The sequence below is a fragment of the Oncorhynchus mykiss genome, chromosome 32 (assembly GCF_013265735.2).
Source record: "Oncorhynchus mykiss isolate Arlee chromosome 32, USDA_OmykA_1.1, whole genome shotgun sequence".
Taxonomy (NCBI): Eukaryota; Metazoa; Chordata; class Actinopteri; order Salmoniformes; family Salmonidae; genus Oncorhynchus; species Oncorhynchus mykiss.
This window is the reverse complement of record NC_050572.1, coordinates 37,861,516-37,889,122: the sequence shown is the minus strand read 5'-3', so window position 1 is coordinate 37,889,122 and position 27,607 is coordinate 37,861,516. Positions and strand designations below refer to the sequence as shown.

At 42.2% G+C, this 27,607-nt stretch overlaps 3 protein-coding genes across 5 annotated transcripts; 2 read left to right on the top strand and 1 right to left on the bottom strand.

Annotated features, from left to right (window-relative positions):
* Window positions 1-4,678: 4,678 nt before the first annotated feature.
* On the top strand, window positions 4,679-8,127 carry LOC110517080 (transmembrane protein 42). The gene is made up of 3 exons (XM_036971744.1): window positions 4,679-5,014; window positions 5,656-5,802; window positions 6,000-8,127. The coding sequence occupies exons 1-3, from the start codon at window positions 4,835-4,837 to the stop codon at window positions 6,129-6,131; spliced, it is 459 nt and encodes a 152-aa protein (XP_036827639.1). The 5' UTR covers window positions 4,679-4,834; the 3' UTR covers window positions 6,132-8,127.
* A 713-nt stretch (window positions 8,128-8,840) lies between these two features.
* Window positions 8,841-18,879, bottom strand: LOC110488389 (palmitoyltransferase ZDHHC3). 2 transcript variants are annotated; one of them, XM_036971741.1, is made up of 7 exons: window positions 18,774-18,879; window positions 14,938-15,272; window positions 14,415-14,539; window positions 13,468-13,564; window positions 12,761-12,842; window positions 12,198-12,328; window positions 8,841-11,877 (listed from the first exon to the last, which is right to left on the bottom strand). In XM_036971741.1, the coding sequence occupies exons 1-7, from the start codon at window positions 18,871-18,873 to the stop codon at window positions 11,719-11,721; spliced, it is 1,029 nt and encodes a 342-aa protein (XP_036827636.1). In that variant the 5' UTR covers window positions 18,874-18,879; the 3' UTR covers window positions 8,841-11,718. The 2 variants fall into 2 exon arrangements, with proteins under 2 accessions (XP_036827636.1, XP_036827637.1); XM_036971742.1 differs by lacking the exon at window positions 18,774-18,879 and adding an exon at window positions 18,196-18,761.
* A 5,337-nt stretch (window positions 18,880-24,216) lies between these two features.
* Window positions 24,217-27,484, top strand: LOC110488396 (tetranectin). Of its 2 annotated transcripts, XM_036971740.1 has the most exons (4): window positions 24,217-24,328; window positions 25,933-26,091; window positions 26,411-26,509; window positions 26,628-27,484. In XM_036971740.1, exons 2-4 carry the CDS (start codon window positions 25,995-25,997, stop codon window positions 27,023-27,025), a joined length of 594 nt encoding a protein of 197 aa, XP_036827635.1. In that variant the 5' UTR covers window positions 24,217-24,328; window positions 25,933-25,994; the 3' UTR covers window positions 27,026-27,484. The 2 variants fall into 2 exon arrangements, with proteins under 2 accessions (XP_036827635.1, XP_036827634.1); XM_036971739.1 differs by lacking the exon at window positions 24,217-24,328 and having other exon boundaries at window positions 25,869-26,091.
* The last annotated feature ends 123 nt before the right edge of the window (window positions 27,485-27,607 follow it).

Genomic DNA, 27,607 nt, shown 5'->3' with positions numbered 1-27,607 from the left:
TGGTCCCTTCACCTTGAAGTCAGTCTAGTTAGCATGTCCTGTAAAGTTAGGATTGTAAATGGAAAACATGGATGCCTTTTCAGCTAATGGATATCGATAGGAAGCTCCATGACAGGTCCTCAGTTGTGAGTGTTAGTTTGTTCTCTGTGGACTCTTATCTCCCAATGAACAAGAACAGGTTCCCAATTAGAGCTTCCTCTCGACACCTCAGTGAGTCATAATCTGTGTCCAAAATGGCACCCTATAACCTATACACTGAGTGTACAAAACATTAGGAACACGTTCCTAATATTGAATTAAACTCCCTTTTGCCTTCAGAACATGGACTCTACAAGTTGTCGAAAGCGTTCCACAGGGATGCTGGCCCATGTTGACTCCAATGCTTTCCACAGTTGTGTCAAGATGTCTGGATGTCCTTTGGGTGGTGGACCATTCTTGAGACACACGGAAAACTGTTGCAGTTCTTGACATGCTCAAACCGGTGCACCTGGCACCTACTACCATACCCTGTTCAAAGGCACTTCAATATTTTGTCTTGCCCATTCACCCTCTGAATGGCACACAATCCATGTCTCAATTGTCTCGAGGCTTAAAAATCCTTCTTTAACCTATCTCCTCCACCTTTATCTACACTGATTGAAGTGGATTTAGCAGGTGAGATCAACAAGGGATCATACTTTTCACCTGGATTCCACTGGCCATGGAAAGAGCAGGTGTTCCTAATGTTTTGTACACTCAGTGTATAGTCCACTACATTTGAACAGGGTCCATATATAAGGTGCCATTTGGTACACAGCCGTACACTCTCCACAAGCATGCACCTTCAAATGTGAAGATGACATTTAATTGGCCCCTTGATTTAAAATGTATTATTTTCTGAGGGTGGCGATGATGACCTGCTAATGACTGGCTGGTGAGACTTGTCTCTGTCAAGAGGCCCCAGTGAGACATGATGATGGAGAATGAACGGTAGACAAATGGCCTAATGAGAGGAGAGCTTTGACGTGACTAGCTACGAATAACATAATGGTGAGATAATAGACATTACAGGTAAAATAGAGAAATATTTGAGGTAAAATACCTGAAGTAATCAAACCACCAGTAGTTTATAATCGCATTTATTTGAGGTCATATTTTTAATGATACATGACTGATAATAACAACAGTCCATTTTATAATGGTTCCAGAAATATTTTCTGTGTGTTTTTCAGTTTATCCAAGCAGTCACTTCTGAAGTGCATCACATATTCTGGGTTTACATGCTTACTTGCATACATTCGAGGAAGATGTCTGCATTCAAAACTCATTAACTGCTTGATTTCTGTAGACATGCTGTTGCTTGAAGAACATTAGAGACATCTACTGGCCAGAGGTAGGATCAGTTGAATAATGGGAATGGATGGATAAGGTTTGTTTCAGCTTGAGTCTTTAACAATTTGTGACCTTAGAATTATTAATTAAATAGGCACTGTGCAAAAATCCACACAAAAGTAAACTACTTGACACAGCTGAGAAAAACAGTGGCCCAGTGTTATTCTGATGGTACTTGGAACACATTTATAGTATTGTTAGGTTCATGTTTGGGCTCCCAAGTGGCGCAGAGGTCAAAGGCACTGCATTTCAGTGCTTGAGGCGTCACCACAGACACCCTGGTTCGATTCCAGGCTGTATCACATCCGGCCGTGATTGGGAGTCCCATAGGGTGGCACAAAATTGGCCCAGCGTTGTCCGGGTTTGGCCGGGGTAGGTCGTCATTGTAAATAAGAATTTGTTCTTATCTGACTTGTCTAGTTAAATAAAAAATTAAATAAATCAATGTTTCAGATGGGGTATCTTAGATCGATCTCATACAGTCTCAAGTCTGTAATACAGATAAGATTCTTCTTTGATAATAGATAAGAAATGGGAAGAGCGGTCACTTTATTCCCTTTCTGTCTGCACATAATGAGGATTTCATGTCTTGTCCCAGCTCCATCAATCTGAAGGGCAGCGATGTGGCTGAACTAAGTGGCGTCACTCTCCCCTCCACTTGTTGAGTCCTAAACGGCACCCTATTCCTATGGGGTACACTTATTTTGACCAGAGCCTATAAGGATCTGGTAAAAAGAAGTGCACTATATTAGGAATAGGGTGCCATTTGGGACGGAATCAGGTGGAGTTTTTAGGTAATGAACCTCTATGATCCATGTCATCAGTATGCTGAAGGGGACATTTATTCTGAGGGCCCCACTGTCTGGATCAGGATTGGGCTGAGTGAGTGAGTGAGTGAGTGAGTGAGTGAGTGAGTGAGTGAGTGAGTGAGTGTGTGCGTGCATGCAATATAGGCTACTGGGCTGATTTACTGAGAGTAGCCCTGCCTTGCCCCACTCAAAGACATTACATTAGCATTGATCCTCCACTCCACCCAACATTAAAATCGAGTAGATTAAGAAAGTAGTAGGCTGTAAGGCTAACCTGCCTATTGCCTAATGCAGGGGTGGGCAATTCCAGTCCTCGAGGGCAGTGGAGGTTCTAGCTTGTAGGGCTCCCTGGGCGAACCCCACCTTCAGCGCCCCCCCCCCCCCCCCCCCCCCCATCATTCTGCACTAACTGTCATTTTTATTCAGACATTTGGAACCACACAAATAAATAATCATAACATTTAAAACGATATAAATATACAAATATATACAAAAATAAGACTCATAAATATCAAAAAGAAGTAACAAAGACAAATAGAAACAAATTTGGGTTGTTTTGTCACTCGAGCATCAATACATTACCCATCCCCCAACACTGTCAACCAAGAGTCAAGACTAAACCAATTCACCTCGGTGGTGTACAGAGTGGTTTTATATTATTCTTAACGATTTCGCACAAACCAGAAAAAAATTCAGCAATATGTCTGTGAAACTATATATTCACAGTATTATGAATGAATTGTATATTCAGTAGCATTTTATAGTGTGACTGACTTTACTAATTGCATTAATATTGTACAAAGTTACAGGTGAACTATTTGATAGATTCCCCTGCTCCAACAACCTCGGGCTTCCAGTGGGGAGACCTGAGATCAACCTACCCCCGCTCCCCTCCCCAACTCGTACTTCTGAGTGGGAGACCTTCCCAGGCAGTGACCTGCCCAGCTCACAAACTAGAATCAGGGCGCCCACTCCGACAAGGTTAATTGACCCACAGTCCCACACGGTGACATGATATCATTGACGTGACGTGCAAATGAGCGATAGAAAACCAATCGCGCAAATGTCACCATTCTGATTTTTTTTGTGTGGGTGCCCCGTGCCGCCCTGGGCGGCTGCCCATGTCACCTATGCCTAAATCCGCCACTGCTCGACGGCCAGTGTGGTGTCACAGTTTTGCCCCAGCTAACACACCTGACTCCTATAATCAACTAATCATGATCTTCAGTTTAGAATGCAATTTGATTAATCAGCTGTGTTTGCTAGGGATGGAGAAAAAGTGTGACACCAATCAGGCTCTGGAGGACTGGAGTTGCCCACTCCTGGCCTAATGTATGATTATTTTTGTGATTAAAATAGAATGTCTGCCTTTTAATTTGATTTAATATTCTGAATATTAATCACACTAATTAAAGGTATATTAAACGCCTCAGCGTTCAACAACATAGTGCCTTCAAAGCTCATCAATAAGCTAGGGACTAAACACCTCCCTCTGCAACTGGATCCTGGACTTTCTGACGGGCCGCCCCCAGGTGGTAAGGGTAGGTGACAACACATCCGCAACGCTGATCCTCAACACAGGGGCCCTTCATGGGTGCGTGCTCAGTCCCCTCCTGTACTCCCTGTTCACTCATGACTGCACGGCCAGGGACAACTCAAACACCATCATTAAGTTTGCCGATGACACAACAGTGGTAGGCCTGATCACCGACAACGACAAAACAGTCTATAGGGAGGAGGTCAGAGACCTGGCCGTGTGGTGCCAGGACAACAACCTCCCCCTCAACGTGATCAAGACAAAGGAGATGATTGTGGAAAAAGAGGACCGAGCACACCCCCATTCTCATGGACGGGGCTCTAGTGGAGCAGGTTGAGAGCTTCAAGTTCCTTGGTGTCCACATCACCAACAAACGAACATGGTCCAAGCACACCAAGACAGTTGTGAAGAGGGCACGACAAAACCTCTTCCCCCTCAAGAGACTGAAAAGATTTGGCATGGGTCCTCAGATCCTCAAAATGTTCTACAGCTGCACCACCGAGAGCATCCTGACTGGTTGCATCACTGCCTGGTATGGCAACTGCTCGGCCTCCGACCACAAGGCATTACAGAGGGTAGTGCGAACGGCCCAGTACATCACTGGGGCCAAGCTTCCAGCCATCCAGGACCTCTATACCATCCTAAAAATGGTCAAAGACTCCAGCCACCCTTTTATTTCTTATTCTTATCCATATTTTTTAAAACTGCATTATTGGTTATGGGCTCGTAAGTAAGCATTTCACTGTAAGGTGCATGTGACTAATACAATTTGATTTGATTTATATTAGGATTAATTGGGGGGCATTTGATGGATGAGACCTCACTCACAGACCTAAAGAGTCCTAAAAGAAATACATTCTTATCCAATATCAACAGAATTCCCAAACACGTGATGCCGCTGAATAAACTACTCATCCCACAATGCTACACAGCTGTGGAGTTATTTTGTCCAACCACGTCGTGCACCTACCCGCTGACAAAGTATTTTGATTGGTGTGGCTGCCTCGGGACAGTTGTTGGTAGGAAGTAGCCTACAGATTCTGCCCGCACTCTCACTCAGCTCAATACCGCTGTAGAAATGTGATGGATTAGAGAAATATGTGCCACGGTTGTCAATATGTTGTTCCCCGGCGTTTTCTATGCGCTTCTGGCGGGGTTTCTCGGGGCTGTCGCATCTTCATCTGCAAAGCTGTCACTTGGAGCCGATTACCTAAAAGGTGTATGTGAAACGGGGCTACGAACATGGGGAGAGCAGCGGAAATTTAGACAACCTGGCGAAACTACCGCTTGTGACTGGGTGAGGAATCGCCGCCGTTTAAGTGCCTGAATTATTAACGTGATGGGATTTGGGTGGCTTCTGAATAATGTAGATGTCAATTTGTTAGCAAAGCAATTCGTCCGCGAGTAGGGAAGTTTGGGTTTTCCAGTGATGAGTTTAGGGGTCCAGATTCCAGCTCTTGCGCTCAGCATCAGCATCTCTCTCTGCTGGACAGGCGCGTGCTGTGTGTCAAGCTCGTGTCGTACACGCGTGATTGAACGACATACCTAGTGCAGTATTACGTCATATATGTTTGTGTTAAAGGAAGATATTTTCATATGTGTAGTCTATCATTGTATTTATTGCGGCCAAATGCGAGTCTGGTATAACATATGGGCAATTTTCCATTCAATGTCAATATCGTATTGTTAATTGGGCTGCTTGAAATGACCTTCATGACGTTGGGTACGTGGTGACATGTTTTAAGGTTGATTTATTAGCTATATTATTTATTTGTATAGCCGTTAGGTAAATGCATGTGAAAAATATATATATATATATATCAAGACGAATAACTAAAATAGGCCCCAAATCCATGGAATGCAGCTCAACTATTTGATGTGACTCTAGTCCAAAACAACGTTGTTTTCATTCATGTTGTTTGTGTGTGTTTGCTTCAGCTACACATCCCACTGAGGCTGCTTTGTGGGGGGCTGCTCTTCACCTGTAATGCTGTGATGTGGACGTTCCTCGCTAAGGCGCTCAGGTACTCTTCCTCCTCCACCCGAACCACTGTGACCACTACCGCTTCCAACTTCGTATCTTCCGTAAGTACATGTTTCCCTGTGGAAAAGACACTTACAATTACTTGTAAATAATGTATAGGCCTAATAGCCTACAAGTGTATGGTTTGAATTAATAAGCGTAACACAGATTTTCCTTTTTAAGTGTTGTCAGAGAAGTGTAATGTATGAGAAGTGTAATATATGGTGCACTAAATTGAAATGCCTGTATTGTGCCACAGGCCTTTTTGGGGCAGCTTATCTTTGGGGAGACCCAGATTGCGTTGTGGTGGGTGGGAATCTCCCTCACGTTCTCTGGCCTCGTGGTGCTTCAGAGGGCGGCCCCCAACGACCGAGCCAGGAAGGACGAATGACAACCTGTCGGAAGGCACAACTCATTAAGTGATCTAGAAAGAAACTAGTAATGCAACCTGTAGCCTACTATCTGTGACAAACAATGGCATTTCTCGGGTGAATGGCAGCCAGGGCAACTTTGGAAGGGAAAGCACTGTCAAAACATACCATGTAAGGAACATAGAGTGATTTATCGTTTGAAACACTTCGACATCCTCAGCAACATGCTTGCATTCTCCGCTTCAGATCACAAAAGCGTACATTTTGCTCACCTATCCTAGACTTCCACACCAACATTGCGTCATCGCATGCTCAAGGTGATGCGTGAACCCGAAGTGATAAGTCTCACAAATGCTGCTACTGCTAGACATGCGCAAATACTGCAAACACATAGATTTTCTCATCGCTTACTACAGCATCACACATGACGTGGCTCAGAGAATACACTTCATGGCCTTGAACTTCTGTTGTGTCATGTTTATAGCCAAATATATTGAGTTACTGACCCTCACACATGTTTTGTGGATTCTGAGGAGATTTGGCCTTGCCTGCCTTTTTATAGCAAATGTCTAAAAGAAAGTTCCTAACAAGGTCTAAACCCAAGTAAGTCAAACCAAAGTACACAAATATGTTGATCCTGCCTGGTATCCACTGTAACCACAGCAAGGCTCTGTCAATGCAATGTGAAGTCAAACTGCTAAAGTGGCCCGAAAAAATCCTAGTGACCTTCTCAGCTGCCTGTAAAGTGATACGGTTTAGTTCACTCCAAAATCAAAATATGTAAGACATTTTCAAACCTCAAAAGTGGTCTAATGTCGAGATGAGACCAACTCCAATGAATGGAAAGGATAGGCACCGTCTAACTTAATAATTTTTAGAGGGTGCCTGTCTTTCCAATTCATTTCCAATTCATTTGGAGTTGAGGTACAGAGCTGGATCTACACAGTAGACGGCCTGGACTTCTTGACATTAGCCCACGTCTGACCTCAACTTAAATGTTGGAGTGAACTATCGCTTATTCCCTTTGGCAGAAGGGAATTAATTTGACTTAATTCTGACTTAATAGGGTGTCCAAACAACAATTACTCCAATGTCTGGCCTTTTAATTGAGTGCCACCAGCTTTTGTGTTTCAGCTGTAGACCTGTATAATGTCCATCCTAGTTTTCCATTGCAATTAAACCCAGTTTGAGGTTATCCTCGGGGTAAGGGAACCATCCCGTAGCACAGTCCCTCCCTCTGCATCTTCCAAGACTTCCAAAAGGTCAAACGTTGCTGTGGGGTTTTCGAACCAAACTACAGAAAGTGGTGTTCTATAACTAGCATGTTTGTACTCCAACAGTGTACTTCCCTGACATTCCTTAACACTGTGATGTGCTATTGTGGAAATGGGCTTTGTGCGTAATACCGACAACAAACGTTACTGTAGACAGGAGTTTGACTTTACAACTTTACTATACGATCAAACGTTGCTGTTTTTTTTTTTATACATATCAAATGCATGCAACAACTAATAGTAGCTACCTGTATTCTGACTGTATCTATTAGACGATGATGATGTCTCTGTATAAATGCACAACGCACACTATGAAATCGGTTCTCCATCCAGTTGCAGTACATTACAGACTGCAGGTTGTGTGTGTAATGTAATCTACTTCCCTGGCAATGTGACTATCTATGCTATTGAATCAGAACGGGAGAAATTGGTGCCGAACATTTCTCCTGTGTTCTCAAGTCAGATCAACATTTACCTGTGACGCCACCGTCACCGAGGGCAAGAGGAATCAAATGCATTAGAATAGTGGTTACATGAAACTTATTTTGTTCGCCAGCCCCTGAATGGGTCACATTTGTTTGAACGAGTATACTGTAGATATGGATATTATAAACTGTAGAGATTAGTTTGGGAGGTGCATATGACTGACCTGATAAACTCTGTGTTCCTGATTAGTGCAGCACGGGGGCCCTACAGGAGGAATAATAAAGGGAATGTATTATAAATAAAAATGTATTATTAAGAATCCTTGAAATGGTTACTTGGACAAGCTACCTCCCCATCCTTTGAATATGTTGCTTGGCTCTTAGGAAATTGTGTATGAAAAGTGAGGAAGTCTCAGAAAATGGCTGTTAGCCAATAGAATTAGATTGCACATACTGCTGCTGTGTCTGTGTGTGACAAACTGTCATCATTTCTTGGACAACATATGCAGAGAGAAACAGGTGTTTGGGCAGACCTAAATCTCTTTTTTTATAAACCATATCTTGTCTAACAACCTATTTTAAACTAACATTTGTAAGTGCCAATATTTTCAATTTGATGGTGCACAATGTTGAATAAACCTCATCTAGGAAAGTGAACTTATGTTGATCTAAAATTAAACGACCATCAATGGAAAGAGATCTACATCCAGGCAGAATTTTTAAGATTACAGTCCAGTAAACTTCTCAGATTAGCTAATAAATAGACTCTGACAAAGGCCAGTGTGCTATTAGCATACCAAGTAAAGCATACAATAAATTGAAACTGTACAGAGAAAATAGACCTATGAAAACATAAAAGGTCATTCAGAATGCAACACTACACTCCCGATTCCACAGATACAGTATAGTGTCTACCTGGATACAGTCTTAAAGGGGATTGTTCACTCAAACTCTCACTTTATCTTTCTAAAAAACATTGAGTGAACAATCCCTTTAATAAGACAAATTAATGTTGACAGACGGACGACCATTTTTGAAAAAACAATACATTTATTGTAAATAATTTCCATATGAAAGTAACTTAACTTTTGCATTCAGATAAACATTTCAAAGAGATGCACATTGGGAATCATCTATTTACAGCACGTGTGTGTGTGTGTTTAAAAAGTGTATAAATAGAGACACGAGAGAATACCAGTCCCTTTGTCAGAACAGAATAGATTTGACAACTTCCCAGCATATCCTGTGTTAATGAGTAGGACGCGGTCTTAGCGCTTCTGATCTGATTGATAGTAATTAAAAAAGGTAGACTGAGCAAATTGACATTGCCACAAGCAGCACCACAGATATTGCGATGAGTGAGATGCAAAACTTCACTCTCACACAGTACCTGTGCATGGGTTCGCAGCAGTAATGGAGTTTAGCCTCGCTCTTCCAACGAGCTTAGTTGTTGCAGAAATTGACCCACTATGCGGTTTACTTTGTGCATCTGTGTCATATGGCGGAGTCCACCTTTAATGTAATGAAAGGGGCTAGGGTAACATGAGCTTTAAGCCAGCCTCTTCCTAAGGAACCTCATATACCCTTATTACACCCGTCTCTCCTCAAAGAGACTCTGGCACAGACGGACATGAATCAGATTCAAGAACTTCCCACTCCAGTACACAGATCTACAAATTATTAATACATGCCTGTATGGCATACTGATAATGTACATGATCAGCTGATAATTAGTTGGAAAGGCAAACTGGAATGAGCTGCAAAAGCACATTTTAAATATAAAATAAATCAGTCTGGTTGGAGAAGCATTCATTCTGATAAGATAGTCAACTTTTAAAAATCACAGTATTTGATGAGATATGTGATAGTCACTACATAGAGATAATAAGGGTTCATCAGTTCAAGCAGGAGATGGCAGTATTGAGATGTAGGTAGTTTAGAGTGTACCACTTTAAAAGAAAAAAATGGGCATCAAATCAGAAAGAGACAGTAGTAGATTTGATTGAAGCATCTTAAACTTTAAAAAGTCACCCATTTGGTAAAAAAAGAAACTACTTAGAAAAGGTGACTTTCACAATACAAGTCACTAAAAGTAGCATTACATTCAATCTTAATTGATTCTTTATAATATATATAGCACAAAAATCTACAAACGTGGTCCATACACACTTCAAATGGCATCCATGCCTTGCCAATGCACTCTGTATTCTAAATTTAATTAGCAAACAATTTAGTTTGATGAATACATAACCTTTGTGTTCATACAGTGTGGGTCGTAAAACCAGAGAACATGTCAGCAAATATATTCCACATAAATTAAGCTGTGTCTCAAATGGCACTCTATTCCCTACACAGTACATTACTTTTGACTACAGCCCTGTGGGCCTGGTCAAAAGTAGTGCACTATATAGGGAACAGAGTGCCATTTGGGACACAAGCCATAGCCGTTCTATTTCTACAGTAAGGCTCGTGAACACAATTGATTGTGTTATAATTCTCTCTCTTGATTGTTTGCAATCGATGCCTAATTGCCCCGAGGCAATCTACTTCGACTGCTATGTACCTAGGAGACCGGTCTGTGTCTAGTTTGAATTAGCTAGCATTGTACACAATGGTGACTTTTAAAAAAAGTCTCCAGGCAGTATGGTCTTTCAGTCTTCAATGCACATGTTCCACTGGCCTAAATTGCGTCACCAATGTTTGCTCCACAAAGCTTAACTGTGCCAGATTCATAAACAGAATGTCAAGCCGATAACTTGTTTTTTTGACATGACATTTACAAATTCCATTAAGTGAACACAGGGAATTACACTTAGGTGCATGCTTCTGTAAAAAAAAAAAAAGTTGAAAATAAAATGTACATTTCATTGACCAGTTTAGTTATTGGGTGACCAATTTAAAAATCTCAGAGGGCACCGTGATCATTTTTCTATAGAAACGGTTGTCACATACACCAACCAGTAAGACATCATGCCAAACAGTGAAACAACAGAACCATCCACGGCCACCAGCCGGTTCCACAGTTGGACTTTCAATACATTGTTCCCAATCTCATCTTCAGCCTGTCCTTTTGGAGGGGACCCGTCCTGCACATAGACATGACTGATAGCCAGTGACAGGAAGCAAATACCCTATTCAACTTAAACTTGAGATTACAAAAATCTCTTTACCCAATTTCAATAGTCTTATAAGGCAAAGAATCTGCAGCTTGCAGGAAAATATTTGGCTGTTCTAAACCGCAAACGTAATGCCTTGTGGGCCGTTAGTACTCCAACAGTGTGGCGCTGGCACCAAAGCTATAGCTTACACCATTTAGGCTACATTATGGAAAGGCAGAGGTAGAAGACAAAATTGGAAGACAAAATCTGCCTTTCGGAACTGATTGGCTTTTCAGCGGACGAAAACAATATGAATTCAGCTCACGCGTTTGCTTTGTTTAGGCCTAGTCCTTAAACAGGAAATGACAAAATACAGGAAATACTTGGGTTTAAGAGTATTTCCATTTCCGTTTCTATCCCAAAGGCAAAGCCCAGTTTTTAGCCAGCTCAGATACAGGCTCTGGCCAGGTTACATCAGTAAGTGCTTTCTTCAATGGTAAAACGTGAGAAAAGCAGAGGGGCATTTTACAGTTCATGGTTTTGTAGGGCTTGGCAGTGATCGTAAACAGAAGGGAAATAGATATTACTTCATACAGATATCCAAATGTGTGGCAGGTATTCAAAACAAGCAGAAAAAGATTTTTTTCACAAAGAAGAAAAATGACCAAAAACAGAAAAGAAGAGAAAGGGTCATAAGAGTTCATGCTCAGTGAAGCCAGGCGGTGGGAAGACTATCGCCCCGTACGCGTCATCAGTCCGCACCCTGAAAGACAAGCTGGTAGCACGGGTGCTGGAGCATGGCTTCCCGTCTCAGACAACGTACTGGTAATAGTCTGCCTTCCCGTGGTCAGGTGTTGCAAAGGGACTTAGCCAGGCTATAGAGAACGGATGGCCAAATACCACCCTCATGTTCATCCACTTTGTCCTTTTAGCCCATCTCCTCTCCTCCTTTTTCAACTGCTCTATGCCCTGTAGATAAGATCCAAAAACATGCAAAACGTCAGCAACATAATCCTGGCTATTTAACATATACTTCTTCGGGACAGTTCTCTTAAGACCCTCAAATAAAGCTACAGGCAATATGAATCTAAGCACTAAGCAGCAGGGTTGGGGTCAATTCCATTTAAACTCAGGAAGTCAACTGAAATTCTAATTCCAGTTTACTTCCTGAATTGAAATTTACCCCCAACCCTGCTAAACAGCGACAGTTAAGAAAGTAGAGAGGAGCGCTGAGTGAGGGAGTGAATGGGAGCAAAGGGATGGCTGGTGGTGGTGTTCAGTTCACTTACCGTCTCATCGGCACAGATGGAATGGACCTGGGTCCCAAACATCACGGAGGTAAAAATGAGGAAGAGGAGTCCCTCAAAGCAGAGGAGGATGAGGAGGATGACGGTCGCTGGAGGAGAGAATGTACTGCACTCTTGGGAGGGCCGAGGGAGGGAGGGAGGAGAAGGGAGAGAAAGGTTTAAACTGGAGGGCACTGATGGTCTGGAAGCTGAGGACAGGTGGGCTGGATTCCCTCTCATCGGGTAAGTATTATCTTAGGACTCGGGGGGGCAGGAAAGGTGAGCCAAAAGTTGAAATCTTGTATGCATCAGGTAAATTGACCAATTAAGTCATGCTCTAACAAAGTGAGCCAATCAAAGGATGTGAAAGGAGAACAATCTGGGTACTGGAGAGGAAGACAACATGACACTTGAAGAAATGGAAATAAATAGTTACAAATGGAAACCACAACACCAAATCCATTAAATGTGTTTCTCTGTTGCAGACTTGCCACACAAAGTTAAAAACAGTATGGTGGATTAGACATAGCATGCTAATACATAGCGGAAAACAGCATGGTACTCACTCGTCCAGTCCGACTCAAAGCAGAAGATAAAATGAAAGGCAACCATGACCAGGGCATGGAGGGATATCAGTGCAATGTACATCTGAAGGGAGACAAAGAATATCGTAGTAGCATTACATTATTTAACCGTGCAGTACTCTTATTTTGAAAATGCAACTCTTATTTTGTCAAGATTTTGAATAATGTGATGTATTGGTGAATGAGAGGGAAAGTTTACAGGTTTTGTATGAGGAGATGGATAGTTGAATTAGTCAGCGTTAACTAAAAGGTTTGAATGCTTGGACACCAGCAACATCTCATGTGAGTGAGTGAGTGAATAACGGCGTGTAGTGAGTGAATGTAAGTCGGAGTCGCTCGAGGCTACATCTCATGTGAGTGAGTGAACAACGGCGTGGAGTGAATGTAAGTCAGGGTCGCTCGAGGCTACATCTCATGTGAGTGAGTGAACAACGGCGTGGAGTGAATGTAAGTCGGAGTCGCTCGAGGCTACATCTCATGTGAGTGAGTGAACAACGGCGTGGAGTGAATGTAAGTCAGGGTCGCTCGAGGCTACATCTCATGTGAGTGAGTGAACAACGGCGTGGAGTGAATGTAAGTCAGGGTCGCTCGAGGCTACATCTCATGTGAGTGAGTGAACAACGGCGTGGAGTGAATATATGTTTTGAGTAATAGCAGCATGTCGGAGTCGCTCGAGGCTACACACTCACTGTGAAAAGCACAAAGAATTTCTGGTTCTTCTCTCCTACGCAGTTGTTTACCCATGGGCAATGGTGGTCCATCTTCTTGATACAGCGTTTACACACACTGCGAGGAGCACGCACACGAGGAGATGACATGAAAGCAGGGTATAGCCACATACAGAAGAGGCCTGGAAATATGGTCCAAGCCGTGACCTACACACGCTGCTCCTTCTGGGTGCATGAAGACCAGCCAGAATGCATAGTTAATTATCAGTCAACTCAAAACACACACCAACGCAGCAGAGAGAGAGAGGGGAGAGACCCACACCACCCCTAGTTGCACGGTACACACTGCCTGCATCCCAAATGGCACTCTATTCCCTATATAGTGCTTTACTGTTGACCAGAGCCCTATATAGGGAATAGGGTTCCATTTGGGACAAACACCATGTATACATTGGAGGTGAGAGACGGGAATAACCTCTAAGCTGGACTGTACTCTCCATCACACAAGGGAGTCAGAGGACGTATATTATCTGAGGGTAGCAGACTGACATCTCAACTAGGCCCCGAGACATCATCAATCGATCAATAATCTGCCCTACGGAGCTGCAAAGGCTGCAATATGCTTAAATAGAGGTGCTCTGATACCATGGCATTCTCTGAAGGTGGAACAAGTGTATAGTATAAATATCATGATACCATCCTGTACGTCACATCAATTGACATTATTTTGATCAAATATAAATACCAAGTGTTGCTCCTTTTTCCTAATTCAACTTTGTTTTTAGCCAGTTCCGTCCCTTGAAACTAGGTTCAAAGCACTTCAAAGTCCGGGGAACTCCTTCTTAGCCATCTAGTAAGTACCAGTGGGTATAGGTAATGCAGGCTGAACACCATTGGTGGGAAAGAACATTTGGAAAAAAAACAAGTGGAATTAGGACAGGGCTCTCTAGACCAGTCCTGTACAGAACCTGCAGTGGTGAGCTCTGTCGGGCTTGATACTGCAACACTTGGGACATTTGTAGACCACCTGACCGGGCTTGAGCTGCAGGCTCTCGATAAACTCCTTGGTCGCGTTCCCTTTAGGCACCGCACCCTGGGAGAGAGGCACGGGTTAGGACAGGGGCATTCAATCATATGTGAAAACCAATACACAGTTTCAAAGTTCTCTACAAGCAGGTTCTCTTGGGAAGACAACTTATTTCAAGATTGAAACATTTGACAGTTTTCGCCTGAGTCCCCACTAACTTGGGTGAGTCTCAACAACATCTCCTTTCTCCTGAAGTGTGCACTCGTTCACTACTGCCCACAAATCTAAAAGCATTGGATTGGTGGAGGCATGGGCAAGTGGGAATGTCCACCATATGTTTTTAATTACAGTAATTTCCTTTTAAATCAGCGAAGGGACGTGAACAAGTGCACACTTTTGGGGGAAGGAGAGACAATTGGAACAAAGCTACAGAATCACTGACAGACAGAGACAGCCAGACTAACCGGGTCTGTGCACATGGCCCGGGCGTGTGAGGCCAGGGCGAGGAAGGCGAGGACACTGAACAGTGCACCATTGAATAGACTATAGAGCAGGTTCTTGGCAGGCAGCAGCACGACGAAGAGCACCACGAACTCGGCATAGAACACCAGGCACCAGGTGATGACGCCGCATACGATGCCGCAGCAGTCGCGGATGAACCACATGGTGTCGGAGTGGGGGAGGGTTGGGGGAGGGGCGCAGTGCTCGGGCTGCAGGTAGCCGGCTTGCCTCTCGATGTCCCTGCAACGGTTTGCCGGGCTCTTCCTCATTCTAGAGCGGCCGCAGCTCTCGCCGCATGCTGCGGGGAGAGAAGGGTTTGGGACGGTTAGGGATAGGCTACAGATACAGGTGTGTCAATGAAGTGATGTCTGACGTGCCAATGTTGCATCGCATTTCCTGTGTCGTTGGTATGAGCTGTCGTTGTAGTGTAAATATATAGAGGGGGAAGTGAGAAACTACAGGTGTATACGGAAGAGAGAAGGAAGTGAGGCGTCAATGTTTCATTGTCTGTGCAGACAGTATTGTTGGAATGTGGTCTATTTTCTGTTATGTTTGAACGTGGTGTTGTGGACTGTAAAAAAAATGTTTTGAATGAAAAGGCCGGACACCTAGATATTGTGCCGTCTTTTAATCTAAACTTATCTGAACCGTGGCGACGTATCAGCTTTGACATGCAAATCAATCGTCTGTGCAAACAGACGATAACGGACAAAGGGAGTGAGGGAAGAGACGGCGGGGGAGAGTTTATAAAGTCTGTTTAAATATTCTAAAGTCTTTAATTCAATTACCCTGGTCAGAATGTCCCTGTGGTCAGTTTTGGCCCACATTCACTAGAAACAGGAAGTCAGGGTAATACAAATGGCCTATATGTCCAAACATATTAAGAAACAGCCTTACAAGTTAAAAACAGCTGAGTATTCCTAAAATAAACACCACTGCCTTTCAAATGTATTAAAAAATCAAATGTGTTTTATAAAGCTCTTTTTTACATCAGGAATTTGTCAAAGTGCTCATACAGATACCAGCATAAAACCCCAAAGTGCAAGCAATGCAGATGTAGAAGCACAGTGGCTTCCATCCATCCACATGGCCAATTCACTGGTATTTTCTGTGTAATCTCACTTTTATGATTAGCCATACTAGCTTAATTGAGTTTTAGCCAAATCGGCTTACGGGGAACCCTGATGCAACTGACATATTCCTGCCAAAACCGTATTCGGGCATCCCTAACAGCGTCGTCTGCGTTAGGGGAGCGTTTATCCGGGGTAGGCCGTCATTGTAAAATAACAATTTGTTAACCTTTATTTAACTAGGCTTGTCAGTTAAATCAACATTTTTAAAAACAATGAGGTACCAATGACATTAGTGTTGGGCGATGTCCAAACGTTGTTGACATACGATTTATAAACTGGGTGGTTCGAGCCCTGAATGTCGATTGGCTGACGGCCGTGTTATATCAGACCGTATACCACGTGTATGACAAAACGTTGATTTTTTACAGCTCTAATTATTAGCAATGAGGTACCTCAGGGTTTGTGGTATATACTGTGTTGTGTCGTGCCTAAGAACAGCCCTTAGCCGTGGTATAGTGGCCATAAACCACACCTGATCGGACATATTGTATCAGAACAACCCGTAGGTGAATCAATGTTGAGAGATGACGGAGGGTGTCACTCCCATAAAGTGAACAAACTGTTCATTGAAACCCAATAAGTCAGGAACCTCACAGAAAAGTTGTACTATAAACATCTCTGGCCGCTGCATAAATCCAGGGACAATCTGTTACCAAGGACGATGCTACATAATGAATTCACTTATAGCTGCTTCGGGATTTGTACACAAGCAAAAGCACTTTCAAGAAAAACACTGAGGCAAGCATCGATTAGCTATTATCTGCTAAATCAAAGCTCTTTTGTGGTTGACTAGAAGTGGGAGTGTATAAACTCCACCACTGAACGACATGCTGCTGTTATCCTGAAGAAACTGATCGACTATAGTATCGTCTTTGTCTTACAGCAGAAACTCCTTTCACAAAAAAACTGCCATTCTATTTTGCCGTTCAAGACAGCAGTAATTGACAACAGTCACCCATTTAGCCCAAGTCTCTGAATTCAACCGAGTCTCCAGTATCAATAAACATAATGTCTAGCAGATATGACACTAAACAACCTCAATGGACCAATTAACCATTATGGAAGATTGGATTGTGAGCACTATACTGTATGAGCGCTATACAGCTGAATGTTTAATAAATGATTTATGGGACTGCAGGACGCCCTGCTGCTTGGATGCCTCCAACAGTAATTAATACAACTGAGGAGTGATGGCAGACACAGAGGAAGAGAGCACAGGAGAATGGGAGTGAAAGCTGGGAGTTGAGGAGGGATGTGGCTCAATAGGATGAAATAGCAGTTAATTAACAGGCTGGTGTGATTTACGTTAATAAGCGCTGCTGGCAGCCCCTTGACTTACATAAGCATGTCTAGGGTCTTATCTAATAGTCTAGATTTAACGTAGTAAGCCTTTGCCATGTCGATCACAATGATCAGTCGTGTCCTTAGTTTAAATTGTTAAAATGTTGTATTTCGATGAACAATAAACAGCAAACGGTTGTATCAAGAACCTTGTATAAAGTTTTCAGTATGGAATTCCCAAAGCAGATAAGTACCGTTACTCTGGCGCACTAGAAATCCGAAAGATTTCTGCAGCTGAAGAGATGCAATCCTAAACAAAAGGCCGGCAGATGGCGATATTGATCTGGTATTGACGGTGTTGCAACCATATCTATTCATTTTGAGATTTTTCTTACAAAAAAAATCCACTGACAGTAATAGTAAAATGACCAAAATGGAATAAAAATGGTAAATTAACCCGTCAAGTCACAATCACCGTTATTGAGCTAGAATTGCAAAGTAACAGGGATTCATTAGCTAGCTATACTCATGAAAATCATCTCGATTCTGTCAGATTCAGAATCTAATGCTAGCTAGCTAGGTAGTAGGCAGACACTAGGCTACTTTACTGTAGTTTATGTGGGAGACACCAGGGGATTGGGGGGGGGGACTGTGTAGTCTAGTGCATTTGTGTGTAGTTAGGTAGGTAGGTCCAAGGATTAGCGTTGTTTCACATATTTGGTGGCTTGATTTAGCTAGTAATAAGCTTGCTAATTTAGTTAGCTAGCGAGGTAACGTTTAGAAACAACCATGATAATTTCAACTCACCCCTTTCGTGGTCGAGGAAAGAATTGTCAGAGAACAGTCCTCTTTTTGATTGTCTGGCACGCTAACGTTAGCTAGGGTACACCATTCACAACAGCAAGTCGTAGTTGATTGTAGATAGTTAGCTAACTAGTTATCCTTGCTAGCGTGGGGTTGGTTGGCAGTACACCCCCTTGATATGTCTCACGATTCACACTTAACGTGTCGAGTCCATCGTTAAACTACAAACCCATTTGGTTTCGATGTTCCGGGTATTCATATGGAAATTCCCATACGTGCAGACCTCCTGGTTGGGTGGGTACCCGTTTCCCTCATTACTTAATCTAGAAAGATCTTTGGCAAGCAAGGAACAAACGGAGGAAAAAACAGGAAGTGCCCTGCCTTCCGTGCACAAGATTTATATTAGCTCCAAAGGTTCTCTAGCGTTCCAAACACCTGAGGTTGCCCCTTAGTTAACAATATCTTTGTTGCCTCTGCTAGGAACATATATCTCTACCAATCTACTAACAACCGACCTAGGATATCAGTGTAACTAATAGTTTAAAGGCCGACAGGTGGCGATATGAGTCGTTTCATCTTACCGTCCAAAGCAAACGCATGCAGCTGTCTATATAGTGTATACATATCCCCCAGTGGAGCAGTTCGTACATCAAACATTCTCCAATCCGGATGCAAATGCATTGATTTCCTCCTTAACTCGATTTAATTATACATACTTTCTTTATGAAATACTTTTTCACCACCATGCTAGTGGCTAATGCTACTTCCTGATGATCTGCCCTGTATTCAGCCAGGGGTAAACAACAGACTACTGCAACCTGATTGGCTGAATGCAATACACAACATCTAGGGGTGTATTCATTATAGAAACGTTTACTGTTTAAGAGCCAAACGGAAGCAGACGAAACGGGGAGGGACCTACCTGAATTTGTCCAATAGAAACTCTCGTTTGCGTTTTCCATTTGGAGTAAACCTTTTGCAACAGAATCAGCTTAATGATTACACACCAGGACTAGCATTCCTAGGCATTAGGCACTCTAGCACAGTTGTGGAAAGTGGTGTTTTACAAAGAAAGTACGCATATTTCCACCGCTTTCTCGCCATTAAATCAAGTTGAGGAATAAATGTTTTATGTATGAACCAGTCCATGGGGGATAGGAGTGTATAGCTGGCTGCATGTATTCCATTTGGACGGTAAGATGAAACTACTCAATATCGCCATCTGCCGGTCTTTGGGCTCTGTAGCTAAGTCAATTTAAATTCCCACTGCACGATAAAGTAGTCCTAGTAAATCTATTTTCCTCGCCTTTGAGAAATAGCTATTACTATTTTGTTCATAGAAATATGTCCAAATTAAACATAGCAGTAGTCGAAGAAAAATCTGCCCCCCCAAAATCTGAGTTTGAATGCGTAAGAAGCTAAATCATTTACATGTCTGAAACTCTACAAAGTACCAATTCAAACGGTCCAAAAAAACATACTAAAATTTGTGCAGTAGAATCGAATGGTAGAACTGTGTTGATTTGTACACTGATCCAGGAACAATCTAAATAGGTTCAGGCACTGAGGTATAATAAGAAGAATATATATTTTTTTTATCAATGCCTTTTTGCCGAAAAGGTGAATATAATGCATGGTTTATCGGTAGGTTTCATTCTGAAAGATATTGCTTAATGCTCATGTTTAGTTAATTTTTTTGCGTGAAATAATTGTCCCAGATGAGGGCTACCTGGAGTTTTTTTTGTTGATTGGTGAGTGCATTGTTGCTTCTGGTGGAGTACAATATAATTCTAATATGCGGGACTCTGGAGGTAGTGTTGTATCGAGTCATCTATGATTAATCGCCCTCTTCCTGTCCCCATCCTAGCTCTGCCAATGCCACAACAGAGTTTGGGGGTCTGGGTGGTGATGAGCTGGGCATGGAGTCTAGCAACACCCTGTACACATTGTTCAACAACAGACACAGTGTGGACCTGAAATGCCTTTGCATTTTCCCTGGGGAACACTGCTGGGTGCTCTATGTGGTCGTGCTGGTGAGTGACTGACACCGCAACGGGACCTCAAAGTAGAGGTCTTCACAGGTCCAAAAAGTTGGACCCATTCAGAAATGGATCCGTGGCTTTTCCACCTGACCGACAAAAAAATATATATATATATAAAAAATATATATATATAAAAAATATATATATATATATATATATATATATATATATATATATATTTTATTTTTTTGTGGTAAAGTTCCAAATGGACCCGAGAACAGTAAGACCCGTGGGAAAGTAAACCCAAACAGACCCGTGTCAGTTCAGATCCGAGAGACCCGTTTAGACCTGAGAGTAGAAAGAGAGAGAGAAAGAAATCTCAGACGGGTTGCTGCCAGCGCCATCAATAAACGAGCGATATTGGCAAAATAATCCACAGTTACATGACCTTTAAACTGCCTAGAACAAAAAAACTTTGTTGTGTTTCGATGTGTAGCATATTAAAAACTTTATAGTAAATTGTTTTATTGTTTTTTTACTTTCCTTAAACAGTAATTGTCCACCTCAGATGTTAGAGATTTGAGCGTTAAATGCATTAGGGCATCGCATGCACATAGGCCTATAGGCCTAGACGTCTACTGCATGATATTGATATTTTAAAAAGGAATATAAAGGAAGAGAAGTTTAGGCCTAGCCCTAGAGAGGTGGATGGAAAGGTAGAGATATGCCGGCGCTATGTTCCCGGCATGCATTCTTTATCCTTGTCAGATAGGCAACTACTGCTATACAGATGTAGGCGTACAGAAGGAGGCAAATTTGTTGATTTTGTTTTATAAAGATAAGCATTGTATTGTTAGATTAAAGGAGCAACTCTGGTAGGCCTAAAACATCCTTCCTCACCTCAAGGCTCAACCTGAGTCAGTTGGTGCTCCGGTGCTCTCTGCCTTCATAGGCCTGCAGTAGCTAAGCCTAATAATAGCCATACCACACCAAACCTTCATAAAAGTTTATTTACTTTATTAGGGTAATATCAAAAGTAAGTCAAGTCATTGCTCAATGTTTATGGGTGAAATACAAACAGGTTATTATATTGCAGCATTAAATTACGTTTTGCGTCTTGCCCTCTGGTTTGACCTTTTCATGGTTTGAATGCAAGTAGCCCCATAGTACGCCTGCCGGTAATTATATTACACTATATATACAAAAGTATGTGGACACCCCTTCAAATGAGTGGATTCAGCTATTTCAGCCACACATAAATACTTTGTTGAGACAAAAATGTGCTTGCTACGATTGTGATATGTTGCTTTCTCGCCTAGCTATCTTAAGATGAATGCACTATTTGTAAGTCACTCTGGATAAGTGCGTCTGCTATATTACTAAAATGTCAAATGCTTACACTAACGCACTCCTATTTCAACATCCAGGACACTTCATAATGATCAATGTTGCCTGGTTTGCCACACTGTCATTAGATTAGACTGTTACAATCTTCTATCTTTCTGTATGCTGCCACAGTATCTGCTCGGGTTTGACATTCCGATTGGCTAGGCATAGGTCACTCTTTTCCAGGTATAGGTCTTCACGGTCCAACAGACCTGAAATTCCAAGATCGCAGGATCCTTCCTAAATACAAACGTTTGTCTCAGGTCTTGGCCGGGTCTGATATACACAGAACAAAAATATAAACTTGATATGTAAATTGTTGGTCCCATGTTTCGAGCTGAAATAAAAGATCCCCAAAATGTTCCATATACCCAAAAAGCTTATTTCTCTAAAATGTTGTGCAGAAAGTTGTTTACATCTTGTTAGTGAGCATTTCTCCTTTGCTAAGATGATCCATCCACCTGACATGTGTGGCATACCAAGAAGCTGATTAAACAGCATTATCATTACACAGGTGCACTTTGTGCTGGGGACAATAAAAGGCCACTCTAAAATGTGCTGTTTTGTCACACAACACAATGCTACAGATGTCTCAAGTTTTGAGGGAACGTGCAATATGCCATTGCACATTCTAGCTGGACTGCTAGAATGTTTACCGAAGTTTTTGCCAGATAATTCAATGTTCATTAATCTACCCTAAGCCACCTCCGTTGTTTTAGAGAAGATGGCAGTATGTCCAACCAGCTTCACAACTGCAGAGGGGTCTGCTGATGTCAACGTTGTAAACAGAGTGCCCTATGGTGGCGGTGGGGTTATGGTATGGGCAGGCATAAACTATGGATAATTAACACAGTTGCATTTTATCAATGGCAATTTGAATGCACAGAGATACCATGATGAGATCTTGAGGCCAATTGTCGTGCCATTCATCCGCCACCATCACCTCATGTTTCAGCATGATAATTCACAACCCCACATCGCAAGGTCTGTACACAATTCCTGGAAGCTAAAACTGTTCCCAGTTCTTCCATGGCCTGCATACTCACCAGATATGTCACCCATTGAGCATTTTTGGGATGCTCTGGATCAACGTTTACGACAGCACGTTCCAGTTCCAGCCAATATCCAGAAACTTTGCACAGCCATTGAAGAGGAGCGGGACAACACTCCCCAGGCCACAATCAACAGCCTGATCAACTCTATGGGAAGGAGATGTGTCTTGCTGCAGGAGGAAAACATTGGTCACACCAGATACTGCTGGTTTTCTGATCCATGCCCTTGCCTTTTAATTTAAGGTATCTGTGGCCAACAGATGCATATCTGTATTCCCAGTCATGTGAAATCCATAGATTAGGGCCTAATTTGTTTATTTATATTAACTGATTTCCTTATATGAACTCTAACTCAGTAAAATCTTTGAAATTGTTCCATGTTGCATTTATATTTTTTGTTCAATATAATTGCCACAGGCCTCGGGCATGTGCAATTAAAATTGATTTACGGACTGGACCCATCCTCTGTTGATTTAATGTGTAAGGTGATGAGAACTGCGCGAGCTCGTTATCTATGTCAGCCAATTCCAACTAAATAAAACGTATAGCTGAAACTGGTTTCGGCTGCTCACCTCACGTACGCCTGCTGCTGAGGAGAGAGCGAGTGAAATGAACCTTGGCCTACCTAGGCTGCTGTTGATTGCGAATATATAGGCCTTTTTCATTTAAGTAAAACGAAAGTTACAGGTGAACGAGTATAGTGAAAAGAAGCAGACAAAGGGGAATGTCATCCGTGGGGACAAGTTTTAATATTGTAGTGGACAAAGATGAGAAGAACGTTGTCACGGCCAAATGGACTGTTTGCATCTCGCTATTCAGCATTGATGCAATTTTAAAACTTTAAAGTATGTATTTTCGTATTTATTATAATTAGTTTTATCTTTATTATTATGATTCAGTTAGGGCTGACCCCAATTAGTCAACCGAGATTGTTTTCTCAGGAAACTAATCAATTGCGCAGGCCTAGACTAAAAGCCTATTTATGCTTAAACCAATGTATTCTTGATCCAAAAATGTGGTAGGAGGGAGGCTCCATGTGGAGGGTTTGACGCAATTGCTGAGCCTCCAGAGGCATTCAGAGGCCATCCTGTATGGACACAAACTCACTTATATTACAACAGCTCTGTGAAGCGCAAGAAATATGAATGCTCTGACTTCTGCGAAGGCCACATCATCATAAATGCTGCATGGCCAATGCAGACGTTGGATTGACAATGCGCCCAGCTGCACGTCTCCAGTGCGCTCTCTCCTGCCAATTTGCGCTCATTAATTGTTTCATAACTTCATTGAGGGAATTGTTTGCGTTTGATTGTTAGTGTATTTCAATTCCCAATTACATATCACCAGTAGTACATTTACCGTTAATTCCTAGAATGTCTAATCTACAATGTTTGTTACTTTGGATAAAGTCATTTATTTGAAGGCATTCAGTATTATTATTCCAGTCTTCCGGTTCTCATTGTCGGAGTGGACACATTGTTTGCAGAGTACACGACCTATGCTAACCGTATGAGAAACACGTTTTCTTAATTTCATTCCTTTGATGAGTTTTGTCAATTTAGTCATTGTCTTTTATTTGTGGTGTACGCCACACTGTAGGAGAAGGTGTGTTCAGTGGCCAGCCTGATCATCTCTGTCACACACAAGGGGACGGTCAACTGCGTCAGGAAGGTGGGAGGCAGCCTGGACACAGAGAGCATCTTTGAGATGACAGAGGTGAGAAAGGACGCCTGCGCTCCTCTTCATATCATCTGTCCTCTCTCACCCCAACAAACGTATTAGCATTGAATGTTCAGCTGTATCACGGTTTAACCTTATCAGCACATCGCAAAGTTGTTTACACAATTACACCCTTTGGGGGAATTTTGTGCAGAGGAAATTCATGAAGTGTGTGTGAATGTACAGTTTATTTGGTTTATGTGAATGCAATGCAATGTATATGTATACAGGTGCTGTATACCGGAGAACGCTACACGCACACACCCACACACAGTCTTGTACAACTAACCTAGTGGGGGCACACAATTCAGTCCCATCCAAAATCCTTTTTTTCCGTAACCCCTAAACCTAACCCGTACCCTAACCTTAACCTGAAAACTTAACCTTAACCCTAAACCAAACCCTAACTGCTAACCCTCACCCTAAAACTAAGCCTAGCTCCTAACCCTATACCCAATCCTAACCTTAACCCCCTAGAAATAGTATTCAACCTTGTGGGGACAATTTTTGTTCGTCTACTATTCTGGTCCCCACAAGTATAGTTACACTCACACACACATATTTCTATGCTCTGTTGTATATCTCTACAGACAGGGAAACGGGTAGGGAAAGCCCTCATGGAGCTTCTCCAGAAGGAGAGTCTGGGAAAGAAGAGACAGAAAGTAGGCTTTAATTTAAAAAAAAACTTTTATGTTTATGCAACAGTGTTAAATGTGTCTGTCTTCCTTACACTTCAAAGCAGGGACATTTTGAATCACCGATAGAAATTACCTGTGAGTATTTTGATGAAAGGTTAATGATGTTTACTTGAGTGCTGAACTAAGGTTGAGGCGGCAGATGACAAACATGTTTTTTTACCACTACTGAGTTTACAAATAATGACCAAATTCGACACGTGTAACGTGAGCAGTCTGTTCTTGCCATTCAAATGGCTCCAATAAAAACTAAGCCTCTTACTTTTGTCTTCCAGATTGGTCAGGATTACACGAATGTTCAGCATTTAAGTGAAGTTAAAACCGTAGAGTACTTATACTGCATACCTCTATAACTGAATATCTTTTTCTGTAATTGAGTAGATACTCTTGACGGCGATAGTCACTGTGTCCTATTGTCCTTTAACACGTGTCAGATTCATCAGAGGAGCATACAGTGCACATCCAAAAGAGCAGATGTGAGACAGGACCATTTCCACTGCCTAAGAACCATGGCCTGGAGCATATGATCTACTTTGCCAGAGAGGAGACCGGTCCAAAGAAACACGAATGTTTACTACTTCACCATTTAAAAACCTGACCAAGATCCTGAGTAAAAATACAAAATAAAAGCAAAGAAATTAAGTTGCATGGCAATAATACCAAAGACAAATGATTTTAGTTGACCATAATGTGAGGTAAGAGATGCCATTTGACTCAAATTAGAACCACTACACCCTATTGTTCTTTTTCAAAGTACAGGGTGGGACCACTGGGACATCCAGAAATCAGATAAGGATGTCACAGTGCATGTGATGTCTGGGACTGAGAGAGTATCAGGTTCTGAGGTTGGACAGCTCCAGCTCCAGGCAGCAGTTTTCAATTACACTGTTTTTTCCTTTTGTGGAGGACTTGGGGACATAAATTGCTAGGCTCCACATTGAAGCAGTCATTCAACAACAGACCTAACCATGGAGTTCAGAAGAACCTGTTTGGTTTTTGGAATACTCCTCTTGGTGAACTGCTCATTCCAGCAGGCTTTCCCTACGAAGAAAATGGTTAAAAAGGGTAGGTGGTGGGTGCCTCGCACTCTATATAATGGTCAGAATGATATTTATGTCAAGTGTTGAAATTGTATTTAAATCAATAATTTTGAATCTGAGAGAAATTAAATGTTTGTTACACACAGCTCTCATAGATTAACTATTTTGAGTAAAATAGGATTTTATTAGTCTTGCCAGAACATTGCCTGCAATACACATCAATAATTTCAAGCAACACATCTGGCATTGCCACCTCACTGGAGCAGTAGCCTATTGCTCAAACTTTGCGTCATCTTTGAGTCCATCCTGTTCCCCTCCCCCGTTTCTGTTCTGTCATGCTCCAGATGAAGGCAAAGGCGCAGCCATAGAGGAGCTGCAGAAGCAGATCAATGACATTGTTCAGGATCTAAATATTATGAAGGAGCAACAGGCTTTGCAGTCAGGTGAGATTCACACACACTGGTATTGTTCAGGAACTTTTGGACATAAATAACAGTATCGGTTTCTGTTTTAACACTTCTAAAGACGCTCTGACACTACAATTTTCACTTGGCTCCTCAGTTTGTTTGAAAGGGGTCAAGGTTCATGGCAAGTGTTTCCTGGCTGAGCCGCTGAAGAAAAGCTACCACACAGCCTTTGACGACTGCATTGACCTGGGGGGTGTACTCGGTACCCCCTTGTCCAAGGACCAGAACGACCAGCTCAGCGACTACGTCCACCAGAGCATCGGCCCAGGCGAGCAGATCTGGCTGGGCATCAGCGACATGGTGACTGAGGGCAACTGGATGGATCAGACGGGTAACAGCATCCTCTACAAGAACTGGGACTCTGATTCCAGATCCCCAAAGACAGATCGTTCCCAGAACTGTGTCATCCTCTCGGAGGCCACTGGTGGGAAATGGTTAGACAAGAACTGTCGTGAGGAGAAGGCCTCTGTCTGCGAGTTCAACATAGTCTAAGGCGCGCCATTTGTTAGTTGCATTTCCCATGCTTGAATTATATTTTTTGTTCGCTACCATGTATTCTTTTCTACAATGTACGCTTTGGTTTTAAATTCAACCCCTGAAAATGTATATTTTTTAACATTTGGAACAAGATACTGACACTTTTCTAGAGCTGATAAGGTTATCAAAAATGTTGGAGAATTCTTTGTAAAACATGGTGGTTTCTTGGACACAGATTAAGGATTATCCAGGACTAGGATTAATCTGTGTCCGGCGAAACTGTCCCAATGACAATGACACATTTTCATGTGAATTTGCACAAGTATGAGATCCTTGCGTTACCATATAGATTGCTTTCCTATCTAATTGACAACAATTATTTCAGAGTGCTAGCCCTTTGAATACTTGTTTGTTTTCATCACAAGATGTCTAGCCTGAACACATAAAATCTCAATAAAAGTTAAGAAATTATAATAGGGGCTTGTCTAAGAAAATGTAAAGACATTGAAAACCCAACTATTACACATTACTGAACAAAGAAAACGTCTTAGGAAGACACATTCATTTAACATGTATCAAATCTTGTAGCGGGAAAAG